Raw genomic sequence first — 25,459 nt, forward strand, 5'->3', positions numbered from 1 at the left:
TATCTAAATTAAATTTTATTATTTTATTTTTGTATTTACTTTAAATAAATTTTTATAGGTAAATATAATTAAAATTAATATATTATATTATATTTTTTATAAGTAAAAAAAAGAAAGTAATTTATATTATATATATAGATATAGATTAGATTACTAGTATTTGATTAAATTTGTGATTTTGTATGTAACCAATCCTATTTATTTGAGGTGAAAATTTTGGAGACGGGGGTATCTTTGGATTACGGATGAAAGGACGTGGGTAATTTTGTCAATTCATGAGATGCAGAGGCGTGTTTGGGAAAAGAAAATATAAAGAAAAAATAGCCCACCGTAATTCGGCCCCCAAATTCTCTCGCTTAACACAAAAACGAGAGGAGAGAGAGAGAGAACGCCGAAGACAAGGTTTTTGGCAAAGCGAAGATAGAAGGGAAAATTATAGAGAGTGAGGCAGCAAATTTTAATTCCCTATTTCAAATACATATACCGTTAAAATAACGACCGTTGAAATCATTCCCGCCATGGTTGCTCAACTAGAGCAACATCAACATCAACACCAGCACCTCCAGGAGCCGCAACCCTCTTCAGACCACTTAGAGAAGGCCAAGTCTCTGATTTGTGCCCTTAACCTCGTCTCTCGTGATCTCCCTCTTCCTTCAGATCTTTTTGACACTGTTTATTCTATCTATTCCGATGGCCATGCTGCTAATAACGCCAGTGTTGACGGTGCCGCTCATGGGAATGGATTGGTAAGTGTGGTTGTTAAACCCTTTTGTTCTTTTGGGTTCTTGCTGCTGGGATTTTGTGTGTTGAATGGGTGAATTGGGGGTTTTATGTAGACTAATTCGTCAATTTTAGGGCTTTGACGGTTTTCCCTTTCTTCAATTGCGTTTCTGTCTTCGGCTGCTGTGCTTTTTCAAGAGAATTTAGGTTTGGGGTTGTTAGATTTCGTGTTTTTATCGAGGTCAGGGCTATTTAGGAAGATGGGTTCTTGTGAATTTTTGGCCTGGAATTTGTTTTTGTGGAAACTCTTGTTATCTGTGCTTGCCTGAGGTCATATTTTGATAAGTTAGGGATTCTTGGAACTTTATGATGAATGGGTTTGTGAAAATAAAATTTGTTCATCGTTGGTGGCTTGTTTTTGCATTGTTAACTAGTGGTCTAGCTATCTCGAGTTCGTCCTAGTGTTAAAAGAATATATATATATATATTTTTGTGGGGGGAGGGGGGTTCTTCATTATTAGTTTTGGAAAGTATGTTTCTATGTCTTTATATATATATATAAATAAACACACATATATATGGTTTTATTGTTGATGTTATTCTTCATTAATAAAGCTGTCAGTCTTTCATATATCTTAGACCTTGTTTGGATGGAGTGTAATTAAAGTAAGGTAATGTAAGTTAAAGTAAGTGGGGTGTATAAAATAACTTGTTGTGTTTGGATGGAAGCATAGTTATTAAAGGCGCAAGGCGCACTAAGGCGCAAGGGGGGTCCTGGAGCCTTGGCGCAAGGCGCAACTTAAGGCGCGCGCCCGAGCGACCCGAGGCGCACACAAAAAAAATATCATAAATTCATAATACTAGTCACAAATAATCACAAATAGTCAAATAACAACAATAAAACCATAAAATGCATGAGTTAAGTTCTAGTTAACTACTAAGGCATGAGTTAACTGTTGCGATATGTGAAGTAAAAACTGTCGATCTTTGTCTATCCATGCTTTTCTTTTATTTTCTGAACTTAAAAGACCCTAAAATACCTTAACCTTAAAATACCCTCAAAACCCTAAGTACCCTCAAGCCTAAAATACCCTAAGGTAGCTGAGGCGCGCCAAGGCGCGCGGCTTGTGCCTGGCTTAAGGCGCACCAAGGCGCACTAAGGCGCGCGCCTGACTGACCGCGCCCGCCTTTGGGCTCCAGAGGCGCTAAGGCTGGAGCCTTAGCCGAGGCGCGCCTTTAACAACACTGTAAGGTAAGTGATGGTTTAATACTGTAATTATATGTAAAGTTACTCTCATATCCTCTCTTGGTATAAATAAAATAGAAGGCAAAGGGTAATTTTGAAAAAAAAAATCCTAACCATGATTCCACTCCAATTTGAGATGTAAGGAAAATGAGCCAAAATTCACCTCAGCTATCCTCACTTATTATACTCTTCAATTACACCTCAAAACAAACAAGATTAGTTAATTACACTTACCCTCACCTACTCCCAAATACCACCAGGCTGAGAGTAGGAGTTCTCCTTCTGTTCCTTATTAGTTGGTTCTCTTTTACAGAATGAAATAGATTTTTCTTTACATAAGTTGGTGATGGATTTTATAACAATTATGCAAATAAAGAGTCAGATATCAGTTTTTGTGTCTGGACCGAGTTGCAGTTATGTTTTGTTTTACGCGTGAAGAATATGCCAAATTTTGAATTTCATCTTGCATCGGCATACTTTATATGAAGTTATAAACACATTTTTATGGTACTTTTGCAATGCCAATTAAATATGGATTCAGCAGGATAATCACGGAGACCCTATTGGAGGAGATTTGATGACTGAACTTGAAGATGCATTATTGAAGCAAAGGCCTAAGTGTATGTCAGGGTTTGCATTGGGAGAATCGAAGGAAAATCGATATCAGGGCCATATTTCGCAACGGTTGCATGAACTGGAAGGTTTTTATCATTCCCTTGGCAATCATGTGCTTTGCCTGCAGTATTTTTAGTGAAATCTTATTTGATTCTAGTTGCTCATACACATTACTCTGGTTAAGAAATTCTCCCTCCTTTCCACAATAGATGTCTTTCTGGAGAGTTTTTTTTGTTCCATAATACATGACGTTTTGATTCAATCCATGCACATTAATTGATTTTTACCAAATATAGCCCTATTTAAGTTAGACTTTTTATTATGTGAATAGATAAAAATTAATTAGTGGATGCAATTAATACAAGGGTAACTAAGTCTTTTAGTTAAATGGAATTACATTTCTTAATTCTTGTGCCTTGACCTTGAAAGACATCTAATGTGGAACCGAAGGAGTAACTGCAATTCTTGTTCTTTCTAAAAATGGACATATATTCTCAACCTTATGTGCTAATTGTACAGTCCTGATGGAATTAGATAAATCAGTTGGTTTTGGTAAAAAAAAAATTCATATGTTCATGTGTGTATATGGAATAATAAATAATTTTTGGAAAATATTAATTAAATGATTTATGTTGTCAGAACTACCTTCAACTAGAGGTGAGGACGTGCAGACCAAGTGCTTACTTGAATTTTATGGACTTAAGGTAAGTTATATTTTGCTGGTGCTAAGTTCAAAATCATTTTTCTGTTTGCTCATAAGTTTGTATCTGACTGGGGGAAAGCTGTCGGGTTTATTGATGATTGTTGCTGTTAAGGGAAAGTTTCTATGAGTATTTATGACTCAATATAATCTGTTGTGTCCATTAATGAAATTCTGTTGTTTTACAGTGGAATGGTGTGCATTAGGTTATGAACAATTCAATGGTTACAAGTCCAATTATTTTTTACTTTTTTAGAAACAAAATTACCATTTTTCTTCTTGAGAATGGTCTTGTAGAGAAATTCTTATGCTAAATTTATAGGTCACATATTTCCTTGTTGGTATTTTACCAAAGTCACTGTGATAAAGGAGATGTTTGGTTGACAATTATAGATGACTGTATGTTTTCTTTCTTTTTGAGTTGAGGGATGACATCTGTTTTGCCCTTTTGGGCAAGTACTTGGCAGCTAGTTGAGTTGCAAAGGAAAGTGCGGAAGGAAGTAAGTTCAGAATACTGGCTTCGCTTGAATTGTGCATCACCTGACAAGCAATTGTATGACTGGGGAATGATGAGATTGCGTCGTCCTTTATATGGTGTAGGGGATGCTTTTGTCACAGAATCTGATGATCAGTTCAGGAAGAAACGGGATGCAGAGGTTATTCTTCTCTTTATGCACATCGAGATGCACAAACTGCAGCATGCATATATATTTCCATATGTAAATTGAATGTAGACATTACCTGTGGACATGTTCTTCATATTATCAGTTGGTCCTATTATGCAATGATGGCTGTCTAGCAGAATTAGATAATAAGATCCATGACAGAATTATTTCAGAAAAGAATTATTGTTGTATTAAACATGCAGTTCTGTGTTATATAATGCTGATGCAGCTAAAATGTTATTGGTGCAGAGGCTGTCAAGGTTAGAAGAAGAAGAAAGGAACCACATTGAGACTAAAAAAAGGAAATTTTTTGCTGAAATACTTAATGCGGTCCGAGAGTTCCAATTGCAAGTTCAGGCTTCTCTTAAACGCAGGAAGCAAAGGAATGATGGAATCCAGGTGTGTTGTTGCCTTCCAATTTTATCCTTATCTTCATTTCTTGTTATTTTTGCATGTTTGCAGAGAGAATGCTTTACGAGTTAATGGATGCCAACTAATCTCTGAAGTTTATTTGTGAATTTAAAGAAAGCCTAATAGTAACGAGTTATTTTTTATGAGTATGTCAGGATTAGGATTTCTGACAGTAAGATTAGGGTAGAAATGATCTTAGGAGAAGAGAAGAATAGAGAAAGAAGAGAGAAGGTTAGAGAGAGATCGAGATAAACAGAGAAACGAGAGAATAGAGAGAGAATTTAGAAGAAAGAAAGAAATATTTCATTAATCAATTGCATAATGAATTAGTACAGGCTCATTCTCTTAGATAGGAAAAAAGGAAAGTATAGCTAGCCTCCTAAATTCATGGCCTAATAATTCTAACTTACCTTAAATCACCTTATTCATTCTAACCTACCTTAAATAAGAATAGGAAATATAGCAATTCACTCTAAATAGGCCTAATAACTGCTGATGTGGCTGCAATTATAATTTCCCACAGCCGCAAACATTCCTAAATAACATCTATTAAAGCTAAATACCACTCAATGTAAAAACAATTAACCACCTAATAATACCTAAATAATCCCTATCTATAATCGTGACAGAGTATGTAAGATGCGTACATGCTTTTACTGTTATATGGACCTTAAGGAACCGACAAGATTGAAAAGAACACATAGAAGTTTGAAGCATCTTTAAATGATAATATTCACAAAGGAATGAAATAATTTTATGCAGCTATGCTCAGATTTATCTTCTGTAATCAAGAAGTCAGGATATACCTTAACGATATATTAGCATGACAATAGCATATGGTAAATGAACCTCGGGGTCTGGGCATTGCAGGCATGGCATGGAAGGCAACGGCAGCGTGCTACCCGGGCTGAAAAACTGAGGTTCCAAGCCCTGAAGGCTGATGACCAAGAAGCTTATATGAAATTAGTGAAGGAGAGTAAGAATGAACGACTTACAACACTTCTTGAAGAAACAAATAAACTCCTTGTTAATTTGGGGGCTGCTGTTCAACGTCAGAAAGTTGCGAAAGATACAGATGCCATTGAACCTTTAAAAGACTCAGAAGCAGATTCCTCCGAGTTAGATCCTTCAAGGAATGAAAGCCCAGGGGACACACCTGCTGAAGAAGATGGAGACATCATTGATTCTGATCGCAATGATGACAGTAATGATCTACTAGAAGGTCAACGGCAGTACAACTCGGCCATTCATGCAATTCAGGAAATGGTAAGTCTTCCATGTTTGATTTTCATGGTTCAAATTTATATGGATACAGAATAAATGGACTGCATGACATATTATTTAATGCTTAAAACTCTTATTTGAATGAGAAGTAACAAGTGCAATCAATCAGAATTCTTTATGGAATAAATCTTCTATTGACTGTTTGAACCTACCTCCTCATATGAGCTAGCTTGAGTTCTATAAGCCAGCATTATTTTGTGCTATCAAATTTTTTATTTGCAGTTTTATAACAATGCCAATTCCACACTTTTTTTTTCTCTCTTTTTGTCTTGGTAACACCCTAATCAGATGTCTACTTGAATTTTACATTCTACCACAGGTAACTGAGCAGCCAGCCATGCTTTATGGTGGACAACTAAGATCATATCAGATAGAAGGGCTTCAGTGGATGCTTTCTTTGTTCAATAACAATTTAAATGGAATTTTAGCAGATGAGATGGGATTGGGAAAAACGATTCAAACAATTTCATTGATTGCTTATTTGAAGGAGAAAAAGGGTGTCTGTGGACCACACTTGATAGTGGCTCCAAAGGCTGTACTTCCCAACTGGATCCATGAATTCTCAACATGGGTTCCTGAAGACGAGTATGTAGAAAGATTACATTATTTTATATTTTATTTTCTCAGGATGTGCTACACATAATTTTTGTAGCATTGTCTCTGAATTTGTTTGTACTTTTTCATCCTGATTCAGGATTAGGGCTATTCTTTATGATGGGCGTCTAGATGAGAGAAAGCTAATAAGAGAACAGATATCAAGAGATGGGAGTTTCGAAGTGCTGATCACACACTATGATCTTATCATGAGAGATAAATCGTTTTTGAAAAAGATTAACTGGAATTACATGATAGTAGATGAAGGGCATCGACTAAAGAATCATGAGTGCGCCCTTGCACGAACTCTTCTCTCTGGGTATGGTATTTGAACAAGTTCTTTAATTTCTTCTTCATGTGTTTCTTCTTTTTTGGTCATTTCAACATTCTAAGTGTTTCCTTGAACAGCCCAGCTCCTTTTACTTTTTCTGATTGATATTCTTATCTTTGCTCAAGTTGGTTCTTGTTTGTATCAATTGTATGTTTGGCATAGTTTTACCTTATTCTACAACCTTAGCTCTAAAGTTACTTGCATCCATACTTTTCTGAGGTCCTGATAATTTTTTCAGCATGCTTTTGCAATAAGATATGAAGCTTTCTAATTGATCTTTAACCTGTATGCAGCTACCAGATTCAACGTAGACTTTTACTAACTGGCACTCCAATACAGAATAGCTTACAAGAACTATGGTCGTTGCTTAATTTTCTCCTTCCTAATATCTTTAATTCAGTTCAGAACTTCGAGGAATGGTTCAATGCTCCTTTTGCAGACAGGGGCGACGTTAGTCTTACTGATGAAGAGCAATTGTTGATTATTCGGCGTTTGCATCATGTAGGTGTTGGCTGTGCTCTTTTCAAAAACTTCTAGAATTGTTTCAGGGAAATGTTACGAGTAACTACTTGATTTGCAGGTTATCAGGCCATTTATATTGAGGCGGAAAAAAGATGAGGTGGAGAAATACCTTCCTGGGAAATCACAGGTCATACTGAAGTGTGATATGTCTGCCTGGCAAAAAGTGTATTACCAACAAGTGACAGAAATGGGCAGAGTTGGCTTACATAATGGTTTGTAGCTTTTATTCCAATGTGCAGTTTTTCTATATGTTCATCTTACACATTTACATATCCGTGGGTACCAAATTTACAATGTGAGGGTCACTTGGTGGCCTTTACAGCCGGTCCCAAGCCCGGACAAAGGAGGAGGGTTGCGGTAGGTTTGTGGCGGCCAGCGTAAAATTTAGCCACATCTTATGACATGAACCATAATATAAATACCGTTGGGGCGTTCCCTACTCAGCGACGCGCTGCACTTCCTAGACCCGGGTGTAGTGATAAATGTGCAAGGGTTGCTAGGTCGTCGCCCCGAAGCGGCGCGCCACCCCAGGACCCGGGGGTGGTGTCAAATATGCAAGGGTTGCGGGTAAATAAGCTAGTCCACGGTAATGGTAGGGGTAGGGGTAAGGGTAGTAGGTTACGCTTTGGGACATGGAACATAGGTTCTTTGACAGGAAGATTAGCTGAAATTGTAGATGTTATGAAGAGGAGGAGAATAAATATATTATGCCTACAAGAAACCAAGTGGGTTGGAGCCAAGGCTAGAGAGATAGCTCCTTGGGGTTATAAGCTTTGGTACTCAGGAAAGGATAAGGGTAGAAATGGAGTAGGTATTCTTATTGATAGGGAGTATATTGATGAGGTAGTAGCGGTGTCTAGGAAGAGCGATAGAATTATGAGTGTTAAGCTAGTGATAGGGGATGAGGTTGTGAATGTCATTAGTGCATATGCGCCACAAATAGGATTAGATGTGTCTATAAGACAAGCTTTTTGGGATGACTTAGAGGAAGTGGTGCAACAGGTTCCTAGGGATGAAAAAATGGTACTAGGGGGTGATCTCAATGGACACGTGGGTTCTAGGCGAGATGGGTTTGAGAGTGTTCATGGAGGGTATGGTTTTGGAGATAAGAATGAAGCAGGAAATGATATTTTGGAATTCGCATCAGCCTATGACTTGAGTATCATGAACACATGGTTTATGAAGAGAACATCCCACTTAGTGACTTATCGGAGTGGCGGTAATGCGAGCCAAATTGACTTCTTCTTAGTAAGGAGTGCTTGGAGAAAGAGTTATATTGATTGTAAGGTGATCCCTGGTGAGAGTACGACAACCCAACATAGAGTAGTGGTGCTAGATTTTCGAAGTAGGAAATGTATAAGAAAACAAACACCTCAAGTAGAGACTAAGATTAAGTGGTGGAAATTGCAAGGGGAGAATCAACAAAAATTTGTGGATGAGATGACCAAAAAAGATATTTGGACTTGCAATATGGATTCAGATATAGATTCAATATGGAATAAGATGGAGCATAGTATAAGGGAAGTAGCGAATGAAGTTCTAGGGGAATCTAAAGGTAGCATGCCACCGGGTAAGGACACATCTTGGTGGACAGAAGAAGTACGACAAGCAGTAAAGAGTAAGAGAGAATCCTATAAACTATTGGGGAAATGTAGGAGTGACGAGAACTACGAAAAATACAAAGAGGCTAAAAGGGAAGTAAAGAAGGTCATACGAGATGCTAGAGCAAAGGTGAATCGGGATCTGTATACAAGATTGGATACGAAAGAAGGGGAAAGAGACATATATAGAATTGCTCGGATGAGAGATAGGAAGACGCGAGATCTCGGAAAAGTTAAATGTGTGAAGGATGTGGACCAGAAAGTCCTAGTTGGAGATAAGGATATCAAGGAACGATGAAGGTCCTATTTTGATGACTTATTTAATGGAGATCACCAACAAGATGTTGGAGATATAAGTATCCATCACGATATGATAAATCATGAATGCCTGCGGAGAATTCAAAAGGGTGAAGTCAAAATGGCATTAAGTAAGATGAAGTTGAAGAAAGCAGTAGGACCTGATGGCATCCCTATTGAGATTTGGAGATGTTTGGGAGAAAGAGGAATCGAATGGTTGACGACGTTCTTCAACAAAATTTGGAGAAACAATAAGATGCCATCAGAATGGAGGAAAAGTACCTTAATCCCTTTGTATAAGAACAAAGGCGATGTCCAAGATTGTGCCAACTATCGGGGAATCAAATTAATGAGTCACACTATGAAACTTTGGGAGCGAGTGATTGAACAAAGGCTAAGGAGGACGGTGAAGATCTCGGAAAACCAGTTTGGCTTTATGCCGGGAAGATCAACTATGGAAGCCATCCATCTAATGAGACAATTAATGGAGCACTATCGAAATAAGAAGAAAGACTTGCATATGGTTTTCATTGACTTGGAGAAAGCATATGATAAGGTACCAAGGGAAGTACTTTGGTGGGCCTTGATAAGGAAAGACATTTCGCGGAAATATATTGACATCATAAAGGACATGTATGAGGGAGTATGCACGAGTGTACGTACTAGTGTTGGGAAAACGGAAGAGTTTCCTATTACGATTGGAGTGCATCAAGGTTCCGCACTAAGCCCATTTCTTTTTGCCATCGTTATGGATGAACTAACAAGTTCACTTCAAGATGGTATACCATGGTGCATGCTGTTTGCAGATGATATTGTGTTGGTTGATGAGACGAAAGAAGGAGTGGAGATGAAGTTGGAACTATGGAGGCAAACTCTAGAATCTAGAGGCTTTAAGTTGAGTCGAAGTAAGACAGAATATTTGGAGTGTAAGTTTAGCGGCCGTAGGAGTAGGGAGGCAGGGACAATCACCCTAGATGGGAGAGTTGTTCAGGCCTCGGATTGCTTCCGGTATTTAGGATCTATTATCCAAACGGATGGAGAAGTAGATGGAGATGTTGCTCATAGGATTAAAGCTGGTTGGTCGAAGTGGAAGAGTGCTACGGGTTTCCTTTGTGATCCCGGCATGCCTAATAGATTGAAGGGAAAATTCTACCGGACGGCAATTAGACCAGCATTGTTATATGGTACGGAGTGTTGGGCAGTGAAACACTGCCACATCCATAAGATGTCGGTGGCGGAGATGCGTATGTTGAGATGGATGTGTGGTCACACGAGAAAGGACCGGGTGCGTAATGAAATAATTAGGACAAAAGTAGGGGTCACATCTATTGAGAATAAAATGAGAGAAAACCGACTAAGGTGGTTTGGCCATGTGAGACGTAGAGCGCTTGATGCGCCGGTTAGGAGAACCGAAGAGTGGCAGAGGGATGTAGTGGTGAGGGGTAGGGGAAGACCTAAGCAAACTTGGAGGAGGGTGATCGAGAGTGATATGAGTTTATTGGGAATTGAGGAAAATATGGTAGTGGATAGGACGGAGTGGAGGGAGCGAATCTGTGTCGCTGACACGACTTGATTTTCACGGTTTTATATGATGGTTCATGTTAGCCGACCCCGAATCATTTCGGGACTAAGGCTTTGTTGTTGTTGTTGTTGTCATGAATCTCATGCTTGGTGTATAGTTGCCAGTTTCATGTGTTTTCTGTATTTGGTAACCTAAACTTTGAAGCAGTAGTTCGTTCAAGATGTGCTCATGAATTGATGCAAATAATTAAATTAGGAAATACTAATATCATAAATAAATCCATATGCCGTAAAGATATTGCTAATCAAAGCTAATTCTTACTATATATGGAAGGAGTTTTGAGAAATATGATATATAGACGAGTGGATATTGTTGTTGGACAGGAACATGGAATTCATTACTTAGATGTTGTAGATGATTTTAAATTTCGGTTTGAAAATGGAGAGTGAAAACTGTATGTCAAATTCTTGTACTATGTTAGCTAAATACAGTAACGAATATAACTTAAGTACATGGTCAGGATTAACAGCTTGACCTACACAACCGTAGCAGTAACATGTAGAAGTGTTAGGTTGATTGTCTTAGCTATAGTTTGGAGGTTGTTTACAAAACCTTTGTGTTTGTTGTTTTATTTTAAAATATCATTTGCTTGCGTTTGTTGTTTTATTTTAAAATGTGATTGTGCATCCCTTGTTTGATTAAGCTTTAATTGAAATAAACATTGTTTTCCTTATTGGTTATCAAGCTATTGATTGATTGCCGTAGTGGTAGCTATGTTATTGAATTGAACTTTCTAACCTGCCATAAAAAAACAATTTGTAGGTTCTGGAAAATCAAAAAGTCTACAGAACCTGACCATGCAGCTCAGAAAATGTTGCAACCACCCATATCTTTTCATGGACAAATATACGTGGCAAGCAGAAGGAATCATGAGAGCATCAGGAAAGTTTGAACTACTTGACCGCTTACTCCCGAAACTGAAAGCAACTGACCACAGGGTGTTGCTTTTCTCGCAAATGACCCATCTTATGGATATCCTTGAAGTTTATTTGCAATTACATGATTACAAGTACCTTAGACTTGATGGTTCAACAAAAACCGAGGAGAGAGGAACTTTACTGAAAAAATTCAATGCTCCAGATTCTCCTTACTTCATGTTTCTGTTGAGTACTCGTGCTGGGGGGCTTGGTCTGAATTTACAAACTGCCGACACTGTAATAATATTTGATAGTGATTGGAACCCACAAATGGACCAACAAGCTGAGGATCGTGCACATCGGATTGGACAAAAGAAGGAAGTTAGGGTCTTTGTATTGGTCAGTGTCGGTTCCATAGAAGAAGTAATACTAGAGCGTGCAAAACAGAAAATGGGAATTGATGCAAAAGTCATCCAAGCAGGACTTTTTAATACAACATCCACAGGTATGCTAGTTGCACTCAAATATTTAGAAAAGCTCATCATACTTAGCAAAGGTCACTGAATTTCATTATGTTTCAATAAGTCAAAATAAGTCAAGGACTTTCCTTTTTATTTTCAGAAAAGTCACTCTGGCCTATTCATACAGAAAAAGTCAACAAAAATAGTGATGTGTTAGTCACGTTGAAAAGCACCGATTTTTACAAATGACATGGCAGCCACGCAGCAGCAGCAAAAATTGCATTTTTTTATTTACTTAATTTAACTGCTTGAAACTGCTACGTGGTAGCAAAAAATTGTAGTTTTTGATTTTTTGGCTGTTACATGTACACGTGGCTGTTATTTCATACGTAAAAGCTGGCCCTTTCAACGTGGTTGTCATGTCATTATTCTAGTGACTTTTTCTATCTGAATTGGCTGGAACAAGCTCAAGTTCAATGACTTTATTTAAAAAAATGAAGTTCAGTCATTTCACTTCACATCAACAACAACAACAAAGCCTTAGTCCCGAAATGATTCGGGGTCGGCTAACATGAACCATCATATAAAACCGTGAAAATCAAGTCGTGTCAGCGACACAGATTCGCTCCCTCCACTCCGTCCTATCCACTACCATATTTTCCTCAATTCCCAATAAACGCATATCACTCTCGATCACCCTCCTCCAAGTTTGCTTAGGTCTTCCCCTACCCCTCACCACTACATCCCTTTGCCACTCTTCGGTTCTCCTAACCGGCGCATCAAGCGCTCTACGTCTCACATGGCCAAACCACCTTAGTCGGTTTTCTCTCATTTTATTCTCAATAGATGTGACCCCTACTTTTGTCCTAATTATTTCATTACGCACCCGGTCCTTTCTCGTGTGACCACACATCCATCTCAACATACGCATCTCCGCCACCGACATCTTATGGATGTGGCAGTGTTTCACTGCCCAACACTCCGTACCATATAACAATGCTGGTCTAATTGCCGTCCGGTAGAATTTTCCCTTCAATCTATTAGGCATGCCGGGATCACAAAGGAAACCCGTAGCACTCTTCCACTTCGACCAACCAGCTTTAATCCTATGAGCAACATCTCCATCTACTTCTCCATCCGTTTGGATAATAGATCCTAAATACCGGAAGCAATCCGAGGCCTGAACAACTCTCCCATCTAGGGTGATTGTCCCTGCCTCCCTACTCCTACGGCCGCTAAACTTACACTCCAAATATTCTGTCTTACTTCGACTCAACTTAAAGCCTCTAGATTCTAGAGTTTGCCTCCATAGTTCCAACTTCATCTCCACTCCTTCTTTCGTCTCATCAACCAACACAATATCATCTGCAAACAGCATGCACCATGGTATACCATCTTGAAGTGAACTTGTTAGTTCATCCATAACGATGGCAAAAAGAAATGGGCTTAGTGCGGAACCTTGATGCACTCCAATCGTAATAGGAAACTCTTCAGTCTTCCCAACACTAGTACGTACACTCGTGCATACTCCCTCATACATGTCCTTTATGATGTCAATATATTTCCGCGAAATGCCTTTCCTTGTCAAGGCCCACCAAAGTACTTCCCTTGGTACCTTATCATATGCTTTCTCCAAGTCAATGAAAACCATATGCAAGTCTTTCTTCTTATTTCGATAGTGCTCCATTAATTGTCTCATTAGATGGATGGCTTCCATAGTTGATCTTCCCGGCATAAAGCCAAACTGGTTTTCCGAGATCTTCACCGTCCTCCTTAGCCTTTGTTCAATCACTCGCTCCCAAAGTTTCATAGTGTGACTCATTAATTTGATTCCCCGATAGTTGGCACAATCTTGGACATCGCCTTTGTTCTTATACAAAGGGATTAAGGTACTTTTCCTCCATTCTGATGGCATCTTATTGTTTCTCCAAATTTTGTTGAAGAACGTCGTCAACCATTCGATTCCTCTTTCTCCCAAACATCTCCAAATCTCAATAGGGATGCCATCAGGTCCTACTGCTTTCTTCAACTTCATCTTACTTAATGCCATTTTGACTTCACCCTTTTGAATTCTCCGCAGGCATTCATGATTTATCATATCGTGATGGATACTTATATCTCCAACATCTTGTTGGCGATCTCCATTAAATAAGTCATCAAAATAGGACCTCCATCGTTCCTTGATATCCTTATCTCCAACTAGGACTTTCTGGTCCACATCCTTCACACATTTAACTTTTCCGAGATCTCGCGTCTTCCTATCTCTCATCCGAGCAATTCTATATATGTCTCTTTCCCCTTCTTTCGTATCCAATCTTGTATACAGATCCCGATTCACCTTTGCTCTAGCATCTCGTATGACCTTCTTTACTTCCCTTTTAGCCTCTTTGTATTTTTCGTAGTTCTCGTCACTCCTACATTTCCCCAATAGTTTATAGGATTCTCTCTTACTCTTTACTGCTTGTCGTACTTCTTCTGTCCACCAAGATGTGTCCTTACCCGGTGGCATGCTACCTTTAGATTCCCCTAGAACTTCCTTCGCTACTTCCCTTATACTATGCTCCATCTTATTCCATATCGAATCTATATCTGAATCCATATTGCAAGTCCAAATATCTTTTTTGGTCATCTCATCCACAAATTTTTGTTGATTCTCCCGTTGCAATTTCCACCACTTAATCTCGGTCTCTACTTGAGGTGTTTGTTTTCTTATACATTTCCTACTTCGAAAATCTAGCACCACTACTCTATGTTGGGTTGTCGTACTCTCACCAGGGATCACCTTACAATCAATATAACTCTTTCTCCAAGCACTCCAAGTCAATTTGGCTCGCATTACCGCCACTCCGATAAGTCACTAAGTGGGATGTTCTCTTCATAAACCATGTGTTCATGATACTCAAGTCATAGGCTGATGCGAATTCCAAAATATCATTTCCTGCTTCATTCTTATCTCCAAAGCCATACCCTCCATGAACACTCTCAAACCCATCTCGCCTAGAACCCACGTGTCCATTGAGATCACCCCCTAGTACCATTTTTTCATCCCTAGGAACCTGTTGCACCACTTCCTCTAAGTCATCCCAAAAAGCTTGTCTTATAGACACATCTAATCCTATTTGTGGCGCATATGCACTAATGACATTCACAACCTCATCCCCTATCACTAGCTTAACACTCATAATTCTATCGCTCTTCCTAGACACCGCTACTACCTCATCAATATACTCCCTATCAATAAGAATACCTACTCCATTTCTACCCTTATCCTTTCCTGAGTACCAAAGCTTATAACCCCAAGGAGCTATCTCTCTAGCCTTGGCTCCAACCCACTTGGTTTCTTGTAGGCATAATATATTTATTCTCCTCCTCTTCATAACATCTACAATTTCAGCTAATCTTCCTGTCAAAGAACCTATGTTCCATGTCCCAAAGCGTAACCTACTACCCTTACCCCTACCCCTACCATTACCGTGGACTAGCTTATTTACCCGCAACCCTTGCATATTTGACACCACCCCCGGGTCCTGGGGTGGCGCGCCGCTTCGGGGCGACGACCTAGCAACCCTTGCACATTTATCACTACACCCGGGTCTAGGAAGTGCAGCGCGTCGCTGAGTAGGGAACGCCCCAACGGTATTTATATTATGGTTCATGTCATAAGATGTGGCTAAGTTTTACGCTGGCCGCCACAAACCTACCGCAACCCTCCTCCTTTGTCCGGGCTTGGGACCGGCTGTAAAGGCCACCAAGTGACCCTCACAGGCGGAGTTAGTCATTTCACTTCACATGTGGACAGAATTTTATTGATTACCGCATGCTTGACATTATAACAGGTAAAATACATCTATGGTCACTGAACTATAGTATTACTAATATTATAGCCCTTAGCCCTTAAACTTCGTTTTGTGACATGAAAGTCCTTTAGCTTTACATTATACTAACATTGACGAAAATCCATTTAAAAAATTAACGAAATGATGACCTAGACAAGTTTGTAAAGTTAAAAGGACTTCTATATCATGAAATGAAGTTTAGGGGCCGTAATATTAGTAGCCCTATAGTTCAGGGGTCATGGATTTATTTTACCCCATTATAACATCTTATACAGTCCCTGAGCTTTTATTTTCCTTTTCTTGATGACTTGAGCTCTGGATAAGAGAAGTAACTTTTCAATTACTGTGCAGCTGAGGACAGAAAAGAGATGTTAGTGGAGATCATGCGGAGAGGAACAAGCTCTCTTGGAGCAGATGTGCCAAGTGAGAGAGAAATTAACCGCCTTGCAGCCAGATCTCCGGAAGAGTTCCGTATTTTCGAGGAGATGGATAAGGAGAGAAGGCAAAAAGAGAATTATAGATCCCGTCTCATGGAAGATCAAGAGGTACCTGAGTGGGCATATCACAAGGAAGACGTTGGCAGAAGTTTAGAGCAGAAGAATGCAGTCTTGGGAAAGAGGAGACGAAAGGAGGTCACTTATGCTGATACATTAAGTGACTTACAGTGGATGAAGGCTGTCGAAAGTGGGAAAGACATACCGAAGTTTCCAACTAAAGGAAGAAGACGGGATCATCTTCCTCCCGAGGGCAATGAATCAGCTAGTAATAGTGCTGGAACAGAGAAAAAGGTTTCGGAATTGAGGAATGAGACCATGCCAACAGCAAGTGAAGGAACAAGTGAAGATACTTACAATTCAGCTCCAAAGAGATTTAAGCCGGATGAAGCTGCCGAAAAATTTGAATATCAGGCTGTAGACAAATCTAAACAAGTTATCAGAGGAAGTGGTTTGAGTGGGCATTTATTTGCATGGAACACCCATAAAAAGAAGAGATCTAGCTACATTCTCCATAGTTCATCATCTGATTCCAGAGGGCATAATTCCAATGGAAGAAATGGTTGGACTTGATTTAGTCAATCCTACAAAAAAGTTTCCGAGGTGTGCAGGATCCCGAAATGTCCCTTGGCCGTTTTTATTGCTGATATAACGTGCGTGCAGCCGCTTGAATCGGGTTGCTGTTGGTGGTGGCCTTTGAACTGAAACAGCAACTTGACTCGGACGAATCAGCAACGAATTCCTCATGAACCCAATTCCACAGTTTGATTGGGTTTCACAAGCCTCTGCTTTAGAATTGGATGGAGAATGTATAGCGTAGCTTGGCTGCTTAGATATGTTATATTGTGATGTTATGAATCAGCAAGAGTATTTATGCTTTTCATAATGTGTAAAATGTACCATTATTTATAAACTGGGCCTATTTTTTTTTTTTTTTTGTTGAATGCTATCCAAATAGATGTATTTGGACAGCAATCTATAGATGTTTTTGACACAAATTGTTGGTATCAGGTCAAACTTTAAAGAGAGGGTAATAAAATGGCGTTTAAATATCACAACTATTACCTATTTGGTTAGATATTTTTTTTTGCCAGGGAAATTGGTGGAAATAATCAATAAGTTATACAAACTGAAAAATAAAATAAAATTGTGCTTCTAATAATTATATGACAATTTAAGTATTTTTCATTTTATTGTTCAAGCACTTGAACCTAATCTGAAAATCATTTGGAAAAGTTTAGGATCATTTTGATATTGTTCTGTCTAACATAACCTAGTTTGTGAGAAAGTGTTGTGGGTGTTCTGGAGGAAAAGCAATGTGGAAAAATAGAAAAATAATAATAAGTGTAAGTTTCAATTCAACATAATATATATTTAATGATTTATATTAAAAAATAAATTAACATTAAACTCATCATTATGAACAATAAAAATTCAACACAAGAAATTTGACATAATAAAAATGCAACACAAGAAAATTAGTTAATTAATTTAATAAAACTCAATAAACATAATCTTAAATAAATAAAAACAAAGAAAAATACTCCTGATCAATTTAATTTTTATTGATTAAGTTTATCTTTTAAATTGTTACATCATTGATAGAATTGATCAACTATTTTTATGTTTGGTGAAATCTCATTCTTCAAACATTCTCAATTTATGTCTAACTCTGCAGAGAATGTAGAAGTGAATAGGGAAAAAATATGATGGGTTCCACGTCATCATCACCAAACCATCCAAACGCGATCAGAAACTACCCAGCGATCTCCCCAATTTGCTCCATCGCCGCCGCGTCCTTTTGAGCTCCGACGCCGACGCCCGCCTTTTCTCTCCACCGCCGCCGGTGTTGTGGGAGTGTGCCTGTCCCTCCGGCGTCGTCTGGCGTTTGTGAGGTTTTTGGTTCTTCGCACCTGTTGTGTGCGTGTTTTGCGATTCCTTGCTGTGGTTCGGTTTTCCTGGTCACCCGTTTCCTCCGTCGTCTGGTTCAGCCACTGCTGTTTCTGCCGCTGTGCTCGGGCTATTGGCCCTCTCTTTGCGATTGACCTGTTTCTATTGTGGATTCACGCTACCGTTACGACAGTTTGGTTAGTAAATCATTTCTCCCGTTTTGCTTGCCCTGTTTTTGTTTGGCTGCCTGTGTTCTTGGTTTGGCTTGGCTGTGTTCTTGGGTTGTTTTGGCTGCCTGTGTTTTTGGATTGGCTGTGTGGATAGTTGAAATTTGCTCTAGTCTTGTTCCTCTTTGCTTACAGGATTGGTTATTCTTGCTTTCTTGGATTTCATCTGTGTTTGTGTTGGGAGTTCGGTTTTTTGGGTGAATTGGATTTTCTGGTGGGGAGTTTGAGGTTGATTTGGTTGTGTGTGGCCTTTGTTGTTGGCTGTTGGTTTGTGCTATCTGTTATAACCTGTTTCCCTTACTCTTGTTACCTATGGCTGGAGTGGAGAAGGCCATAAGTAATCTGTCCTTGTCGGATGGAGAGGAGGAAGCCTTAGACCTTAGTGGACCATCCTCTAACCCTATAGCTAGAAATGGGGGGCTTACCCTGATTGGTCGCTTCCTCACAGAGCGCACCATTAATACGGTAGCCATGAAGGCTAGAATGGCCACGATTTGGAGACCCGGTAGGGGAGTGGCTATATCGGAACTGTCAAACAATAAATATGTCTTTGAATTTTATCATGAAATTGATTTGGCTCGTGTTGTGGAAGGGGGCCCTTGGACTTTTGATAATCACTTGCTTGTGCTTGCTCTCTGGAGAGATGAACCGTCACCTGATCTGGTTGATTTGTATATTGCTGATTTTTGGGTCCAGATTTATGATTTGCCCATTGGGTCTATGTCAGAGGGGGTGGGTAGACAAATTGGGGATTTTATTGGTAAATTCCAGGCTTACGATATCAACAATAACACTGGTTTACGTAGACAATTTATGAGGCTAAGAGTCTCCATTGATGTGAGGAAACCGCTGAAAAGGATGAAGAAAATCCGAAAGGGGAAGGAAGAATGGGCTTATATCTCGTTCAAATATGAGAGATTGGGATCGTTCTGCTATATATATGGGGTGTTGGGGCATACTGACAGATTCTGTGACAAAATCTTTACTTTGAAACCTGAGGAGATCACTAGGGAGTGGGGGGATTGGCTGAAGGCCCCTGTACGCAGGGGTGGGGATGTGTTGAGTGTGAAGTGGCTGAGAGAGCCAGGTAGTCAGGCTATGACTCTCAATTCTGGGGGTGGACCTACTTTGGAGAACACTGGTAAAGCCCTAAAAGAAGGGCAGTCGAGTGGGGGTAAGGAAGCCGGGAAGGAGAATGTCCCTGGGGGACAGGAGGGGGCAAAGCTGAAGGGTAAAATGGTAGCAGGAAAAGGGAACCCAATTATATAGCCAGTGCAGGAGGGGGAGATAGTGAATATGGCTGTGGATAGTGATGATGAGGGACTTGAATTGGCGGATGATCGCAAGCATAGGCGTGCAGGCCCGGATTCGATATCAGTCCAGGCTATTGTGAATAAGCTGCAGGGGAAAGGGTCTGATCAGGTTCTTAATACTCCGAAGGGGACAGTTTCTACGAGCCAAGTAGATTCTTCTTCTTCTAATGATACAGAAACGGCGCGGTCTGCGGAGCAGGCCCGCCGAGGATTATGAATTGCCTAAGCTGGAACTGCCGGGGATTGGGGAACGCCCAGGCAGTTCGATCTCTCGGTGAGCTTGTTAAGACAAGTAAGCCGGATTTGGTCTTCCTGATTGAAACTTTGGTTACTAATTCTTGTATTGATGGGCTGAGGAGGAAGTTTGGCTTTGAAGGTTCGTTTGCAGTTGATTGTAGAGGTAGGAGTGGGGGTATTGCCCTACTTTGGAGGAAGTCGGATATGGCTTCGGTAGTTTCTCTCTGATCACCATATTGAAGTTCAGATGCATGATGCTGGGAAGGGGGATTGGAGGTTGGTAGGCTTCTATGGACATTCTAACCGAGCCAATCATGTGTGGTCCTGGAGTCTCTTGACTCAATTGTGTTCCTGCTCGATTCTCCCTTTACTGGTTATTGGAGATTTTAACTGCATTCTTTCTGATTCAGAAAAGGTTGGGGGTCCAGGCTACCCTCAAGGGTTGATGCGCCGGTTCCAGGAGGCGGTGGAAGAGAATATTTTAATTAATCTCCTTACACAGGGCAGTCAATTTACGTGGGAGAGGAGTCGGGGTTCTAGACTGTGGGTCAGGGAGAGGTTGGATAGGGCTATGGTCACTAGTGCCTGGGCGGACAGATTCCCAACACATCGGCTCCGTACTCTGATCTCAGCTTATTCTGATCATGCACCCATCTTTTTAGAGTTCGATAACCCGGTTAGTAATGTGAGGCGCAGTCATTTTCGCTTTGAACAAGAGTGGCTTTTAGATCCCGAGTTTAAGGTGTTGGTGAGGAATTGTTGGCTAAGTAGTAGCTGTCATAACCTTGCTGCAAAGCTGGCTGCCTATGCCAGCAGCATGGAACAATGGGGAAAGAAGTATCGGCTGAGGTTTAGAAAGCAGATTGAAGGATGCAAGAAGAAGTTGGACAGGCTTGTGGATAGCAGTGCTCCGGCTGATGTGGTCAGTTTCCTGCAGGCCAAGAGTGAGCTGAATTCCCTACTTGATTTTGAAGCTATACATTGGCAACAAAGGGCTAAGAATTTTTGGCTACAGGAGGGGGACCAAAATACTAAGTTTTTCCATGCCTGTGTCAAAGCTAGAAAGCAGAGAAACACCATTCGCCACCTTAAGGATGGGAACGGTCTGATAGTAGAAGGAGTATATGATATGGGGATTATTGCCAATGCTTATTTCTCTGATCTGTTTGCTGGTCCTACTAGCCCATGCTATGATGCTGTGGATACCCTTGTACCTCTTGTTACGCCTGAAATGCAGGCTGACCTGTGCTCCCCTTTTACTTTTGAAGAATTCAAAACTGCCATGTTTCAAATGCACCCTGATAAATCCCCTGGTCCTGATGGGTTAAATCCGGGTTTCTTTCAACATTTTTGGGATCTCATTGGTCCCGAGATTGTTAATGCATGCAAGGGTTATTTGGCCCGCAAGGAATTTCCTCCACACCTAAATGACACAATAATTGTCCTTATCCCCAAAATTGATAGGCCTGAATGTATGAAGGATTTTCGCCCTATTTCCCTGTGCAATGTGCTTTATAAATTGATAGCCAAGGTCCTAGCCAATAGGCTCAAGATTGTGTTACCTTTCTTGGTATCCGAGTCTCAAGCAGCTTTTGTCCCTGGTAGGTCTATATCTGACAGCATTATGGTGACCTTTGAGTATTTACACTTTATGAAGAGAAAGAATAGGGGTAGAATTGGTGAGGTGGCTTTAAAATTGGATATTAGCAAGGCCTATGATAGGGTTGATTGGACCTTCCTGAGACTTGTTATGCAAAAGTTAGGCTTTCCTGGGCTATGGATTGATTGGATCATGTTATGCATTTCTACTGTGGAGTACTCTGTGTCGATTAATGGTACATTTGTGGGCCCGATTAAACCTGGCAGGGGCTTGAGACAAGGCGATCCCCTGTTGCCGTACCTTTTTATACTGTGTGCCGAAGTCTTATCTAGCCTGATTACAAGGGCGGCGAATGAGGGTTCCCTCCATGGGTGCCTCATTGCTAGGGGTGCGCCAACTATTACACACTTGTTTTTTTGCAGATGACAGCTTCTTATTCTTCAGGGCTTCTATGGATGAGTGTAACAAAATTGGGATGATCCTATCTGAGTATGAGGCAGCTTCTGGTCAGGCTATCAACCTGCAAAAATCTGGAATTTTCTTTAGTCCGAATGTTGGCCTGGAACTGCGAAATGAGGTATGTAACTCTCTTCAGGTCTTTCATCCTCTGGATACTAGTCGCTACTTGGGTCTCCCTTCACTAATTGGGAAGTCCAAAGTGGCAATTTTTAGTTTCCTCAAAGATAGACTCAGGAAGAGGTTGAGTGTGTGGTCTTTTAGATTACTTTCTGCTGTGGGTAAGGAAGTGCTAATTAAGGCAGTTGCGCAGGCTTTGCCAACTTTTTGTATGAGTGTCTTTAAACTGCCTAAATCCCTTTGCCTGGATTTGGAGAAGATAATGAATTCATTTTGGTGGGGTATGAAACCAGGGGGTAGGAGATCGATTCACTGGCAGAGTTGGGACAAGCTTAGCAGGGATAAGAAAGAGGGAGGTTTGGGTTTTAGGAGCCTCCAAAAATTCAATCTTGCCTTATTAGGAAAACAGGCCTGGAAGTTGATGGTTACTCCAAATTCTTTAGTGGGTAGAATGTTCAAAGCTAAATATTTCCCTAGAGACCCTTTTCTTTCCTCCAAATTGGGCAATAATCCTAGTTTTGTTTGGGGGAGTGTTTGGAGAGCCATTGAGGTGTTGAGACTGGGAGTTAGATGGAGAATTGGGGATGGGAAGTCAATTTATGTGTGGAAAGAACCATGGGTGAATACTGTGGCACCTTTTAGGACCCAGGGTGATGTTGTTATGCAGCAGGATGATACAAAAGTGGCTAACCTGTTTGTTCATGGCAGAAAAATCTGGGATAGAGGGAAGGTGGAAGAGTTGTTGACCGAGGCAGATGCCAGAATTGTGTGTAGGATGGTATTACCAACCAGAGAAGTAGAAGATGGACCAATGTGGAATTTTACCAAAAATGGCATGTACACAAGTAAATCTGGGTATAGAGCGCTTTGTGATGGATATGGTGGTGAGAATCAGGATGATGGGTGGAGTAGAATTTGGAAGATGCATGTCCCTCCAAAAGTTAGAATGTTTGTTTGGAAGTTGGCATCGGGTTGTGTGGCCACTAGACATAGATTGGCAGGGAGGGGGTTATCAATCCCAACGCAGTGTCCCTTCTGTCATTCTGATACTGAGCACGACCATCACCTCTTTGTGGATTGTGTTTATGCCCAAGAATGTTGGAACCTATCCGGGATCAATACGGATGTATTCCAACCTGATTATCTAACGGGTTCTATTTTGTAGGTACTTTTGTCCAATGATCAGGAAACCATAACCAAGATGGCAATGACGCTTTGGGTCATTTGGAATCAAAGGAATCAGTTAGTCTGGGAGAGCAAAATCCAATTACCAGAAACGACGATCTCTCTTGTGGGTAACTACCTTGCTGCCTGGCGCCAGTCCCAACTGAAGAACCTCCCCGTGGCTGTCCGTCATCTTTCCACGCCCTCAGTGGTCCAAGCCGAGGCAGGCATCGCACAGAATCACCCAAGTCCAGCACCTCAAGCGCGCCTACCGGTCCCCGTCCGCCCTGCTGCGCAACGAAGGCCGCCCATGTCCATCACCGTCGACACCAACGCCAATGTTAACACTGCTGCCCATCATCTTGAGCATACATCGCGGACGACAATGATACAGGTACGACATATTAGCTGGTCTCGCCCCCCTTATGGCTTCGTCAAATGCAATTGTGATGCGGCTACCTTTAAAGCTGAGTCTCGAAGTGGGGTGGGAGCTCTACTTAGATCCTCTGATGGATCCTTCATGGCTTGTCGTAGTCGCTTAATCCCAATTGTTGACGATATTAGGGAAGCTGAAGCATTAGCTCTACGTGAGGCATTGCATTGGTGTGTTTATCTTAATTGTATTAATGTCTTATTTGAAAGTGACTCGTTGATTGTGGTTAATAGTGTCAATTCGTCTGATCCAGACTTGTCTGTTTATGGGTCAATTATTCAGGATTGTAAGTCTTTGCTAAATTGTCGACACGATTATAAAGTGTCTTTCTCTCCAAGCCTAGTGAACAGGGGAGCCCATGTTGTTGCACGACATGCCCTGTCCAATGCTAGCGAGTTTGTGTCTTTTTCTGCCCCGATTTGGTTGCAGGAGACTATTGTTGCTGATTCGGTTTAAGGAATGAATATCATCTTTGTTTCAAAAAAAAAAACTCTAAGAAAAATCGTTTAAAGAAATATTCATCCATATCACTATAGAACATGCGAGTCATTAAAAGAATTGCGTCCATGAATTATGTTTTAAACATTCTCACGCTCTCGAGATGAACCAATAAAGATCGAAATGCAAATCTTATTCTCACACCTAAATATCCATCTTATTTATTTTTCTAAAATAAAAGCTCTAGCTTCTATCTAAGTGTAAACTAAAAATTAATGGAGTTTGCTAGCTACCAAATCCCCAAACATTACAAATTTAAGAAGCACCAAAGATGAAACTTACCTAAATGCGAAGATTTCAAACTTCACTTTACCGCCATTTTCCATCGCTTGCCGCATGTAAAACAGCTCTACTCGTTTATGCTTTTTAGTGTATCCAACATAAAAAAAAATGATAAGCAGTTAGTTGTAGAAGAAAAATGGAAAGGGAAAGGTAACGAAGAAGAGGAAAAACGTAAAAACCATGTTTTGTATTTTCAGAGAAATCTCCAAAGTTGCCGTCTTTACAAACGGCTACAAAATGTTTCTTAAATATCATTTCTCGAGAAAGACGCTCTAAAAGTTATTACTAATAGGATAAAAATTCCTACATTATATTCAAAATACTATAATATGCTATTGTTTAAAAAATATTACAACAGTGCCATTAAGAAAGGCACTTTAGAGGATATTTCGTCTCTTTCAAATCTACTCATTCTGGTAGTTGGAAATTTTTTCACAAAAGTGCCTCGAAGCTTTAAATTCCACGCTTTCTTTCTTTAAACATCAACAAATATATTTAATAATTAAAAGAGGTCAAATGGAATAAAATTAATTTATTTAAGCTTAGCCAAATAATTAAGGAATTAGATATAATCATGCTCATAAGGTATTCTACAATAATTTCTAGTTAAATCAATTTCCCACCTAAATGATATATGAAGTTCATTGAAAAATTTAATTTAGTTTTTTTTGGAACAAATTTAATTTAGTTTTTTAATTTATATTTTAACTTTCAGATAGTGGGCGTTAGAAAAAAAAGACTAATACACTACAAGAAAATAGTGAGTTAATGACTGATTTTAAAGACTAAATGAAATTAGTCATTAATTAACTACTAAAATTAGTCATTAACTATATAAATGGTTGGTAATTACAATGAAGACACGGGCCCAACTTTAATACCTACACTAGCCACTAAACCCAATAGTTAAAGACCACCGCTTAAGTCCTTAAATCTATTCTATTAATTAAAAATAATAATAAAAAATTATTTATTAGATTTTTTAACTCTTAACTCTTTCTCTCTCTGAATAAAGGAATCCCG

The 25,459-nt window shown here is 39.9% G+C and overlaps 1 protein-coding gene across 2 annotated transcripts; it reads left to right on the forward strand.

The window, feature by feature from the left end:
• Positions 1 to 350: 350 nt before the first annotated feature.
• LOC136219772 (probable ATP-dependent DNA helicase CHR12) lies at positions 351 to 17,147 on the forward strand. Of its 2 annotated transcripts, none has more exons than XM_066007307.1 (12): positions 351 to 746; positions 2,508 to 2,667; positions 3,221 to 3,285; positions 3,749 to 3,937; positions 4,196 to 4,345; positions 5,228 to 5,623; positions 5,961 to 6,226; positions 6,336 to 6,554; positions 6,860 to 7,067; positions 7,147 to 7,300; positions 11,331 to 11,930; positions 16,074 to 17,147. In XM_066007307.1, exons 1-12 carry the CDS (start codon positions 519 to 521, stop codon positions 16,787 to 16,789), a joined length of 3,351 nt encoding a protein of 1,116 aa, XP_065863379.1. In that variant the 5' UTR covers positions 351 to 518; the 3' UTR covers positions 16,790 to 17,147. The 2 variants fall into 2 exon arrangements, with proteins under 2 accessions (XP_065863379.1, XP_065863380.1); XM_066007308.1 differs by having other exon boundaries at positions 2,511 to 2,667.
• Positions 17,148 to 25,459: the final 8,312 nt, after the last annotated feature.

The sequence above is a fragment of the Euphorbia lathyris genome, chromosome 2, assembly GCF_963576675.1.
Source record: "Euphorbia lathyris chromosome 2, ddEupLath1.1, whole genome shotgun sequence".
Classification (NCBI taxonomy): Eukaryota; Viridiplantae; Streptophyta; class Magnoliopsida; order Malpighiales; family Euphorbiaceae; genus Euphorbia; species Euphorbia lathyris.

Bases quoted from the DNA above. Each gene is read 5' to 3' on its own strand.
- LOC136219772 (XM_066007307.1), top strand. From the start codon at position 519: ATGGTTGCTCAACTAGAGCAACATCAACATCAACACCAGCACCTCCAG. The intron at 3,286-3,748 runs GTAAGTTATATT...AGTACTTGGCAG, and splicing joins TTGAATTTTATGGACTTAAG to CTAGTTGAGTTGCAAAGGAA. The intron at 4,346-5,227 runs GTGTGTTGTTGC...TGGGCATTGCAG, and splicing joins AAAGGAATGATGGAATCCAG to GCATGGCATGGAAGGCAACG.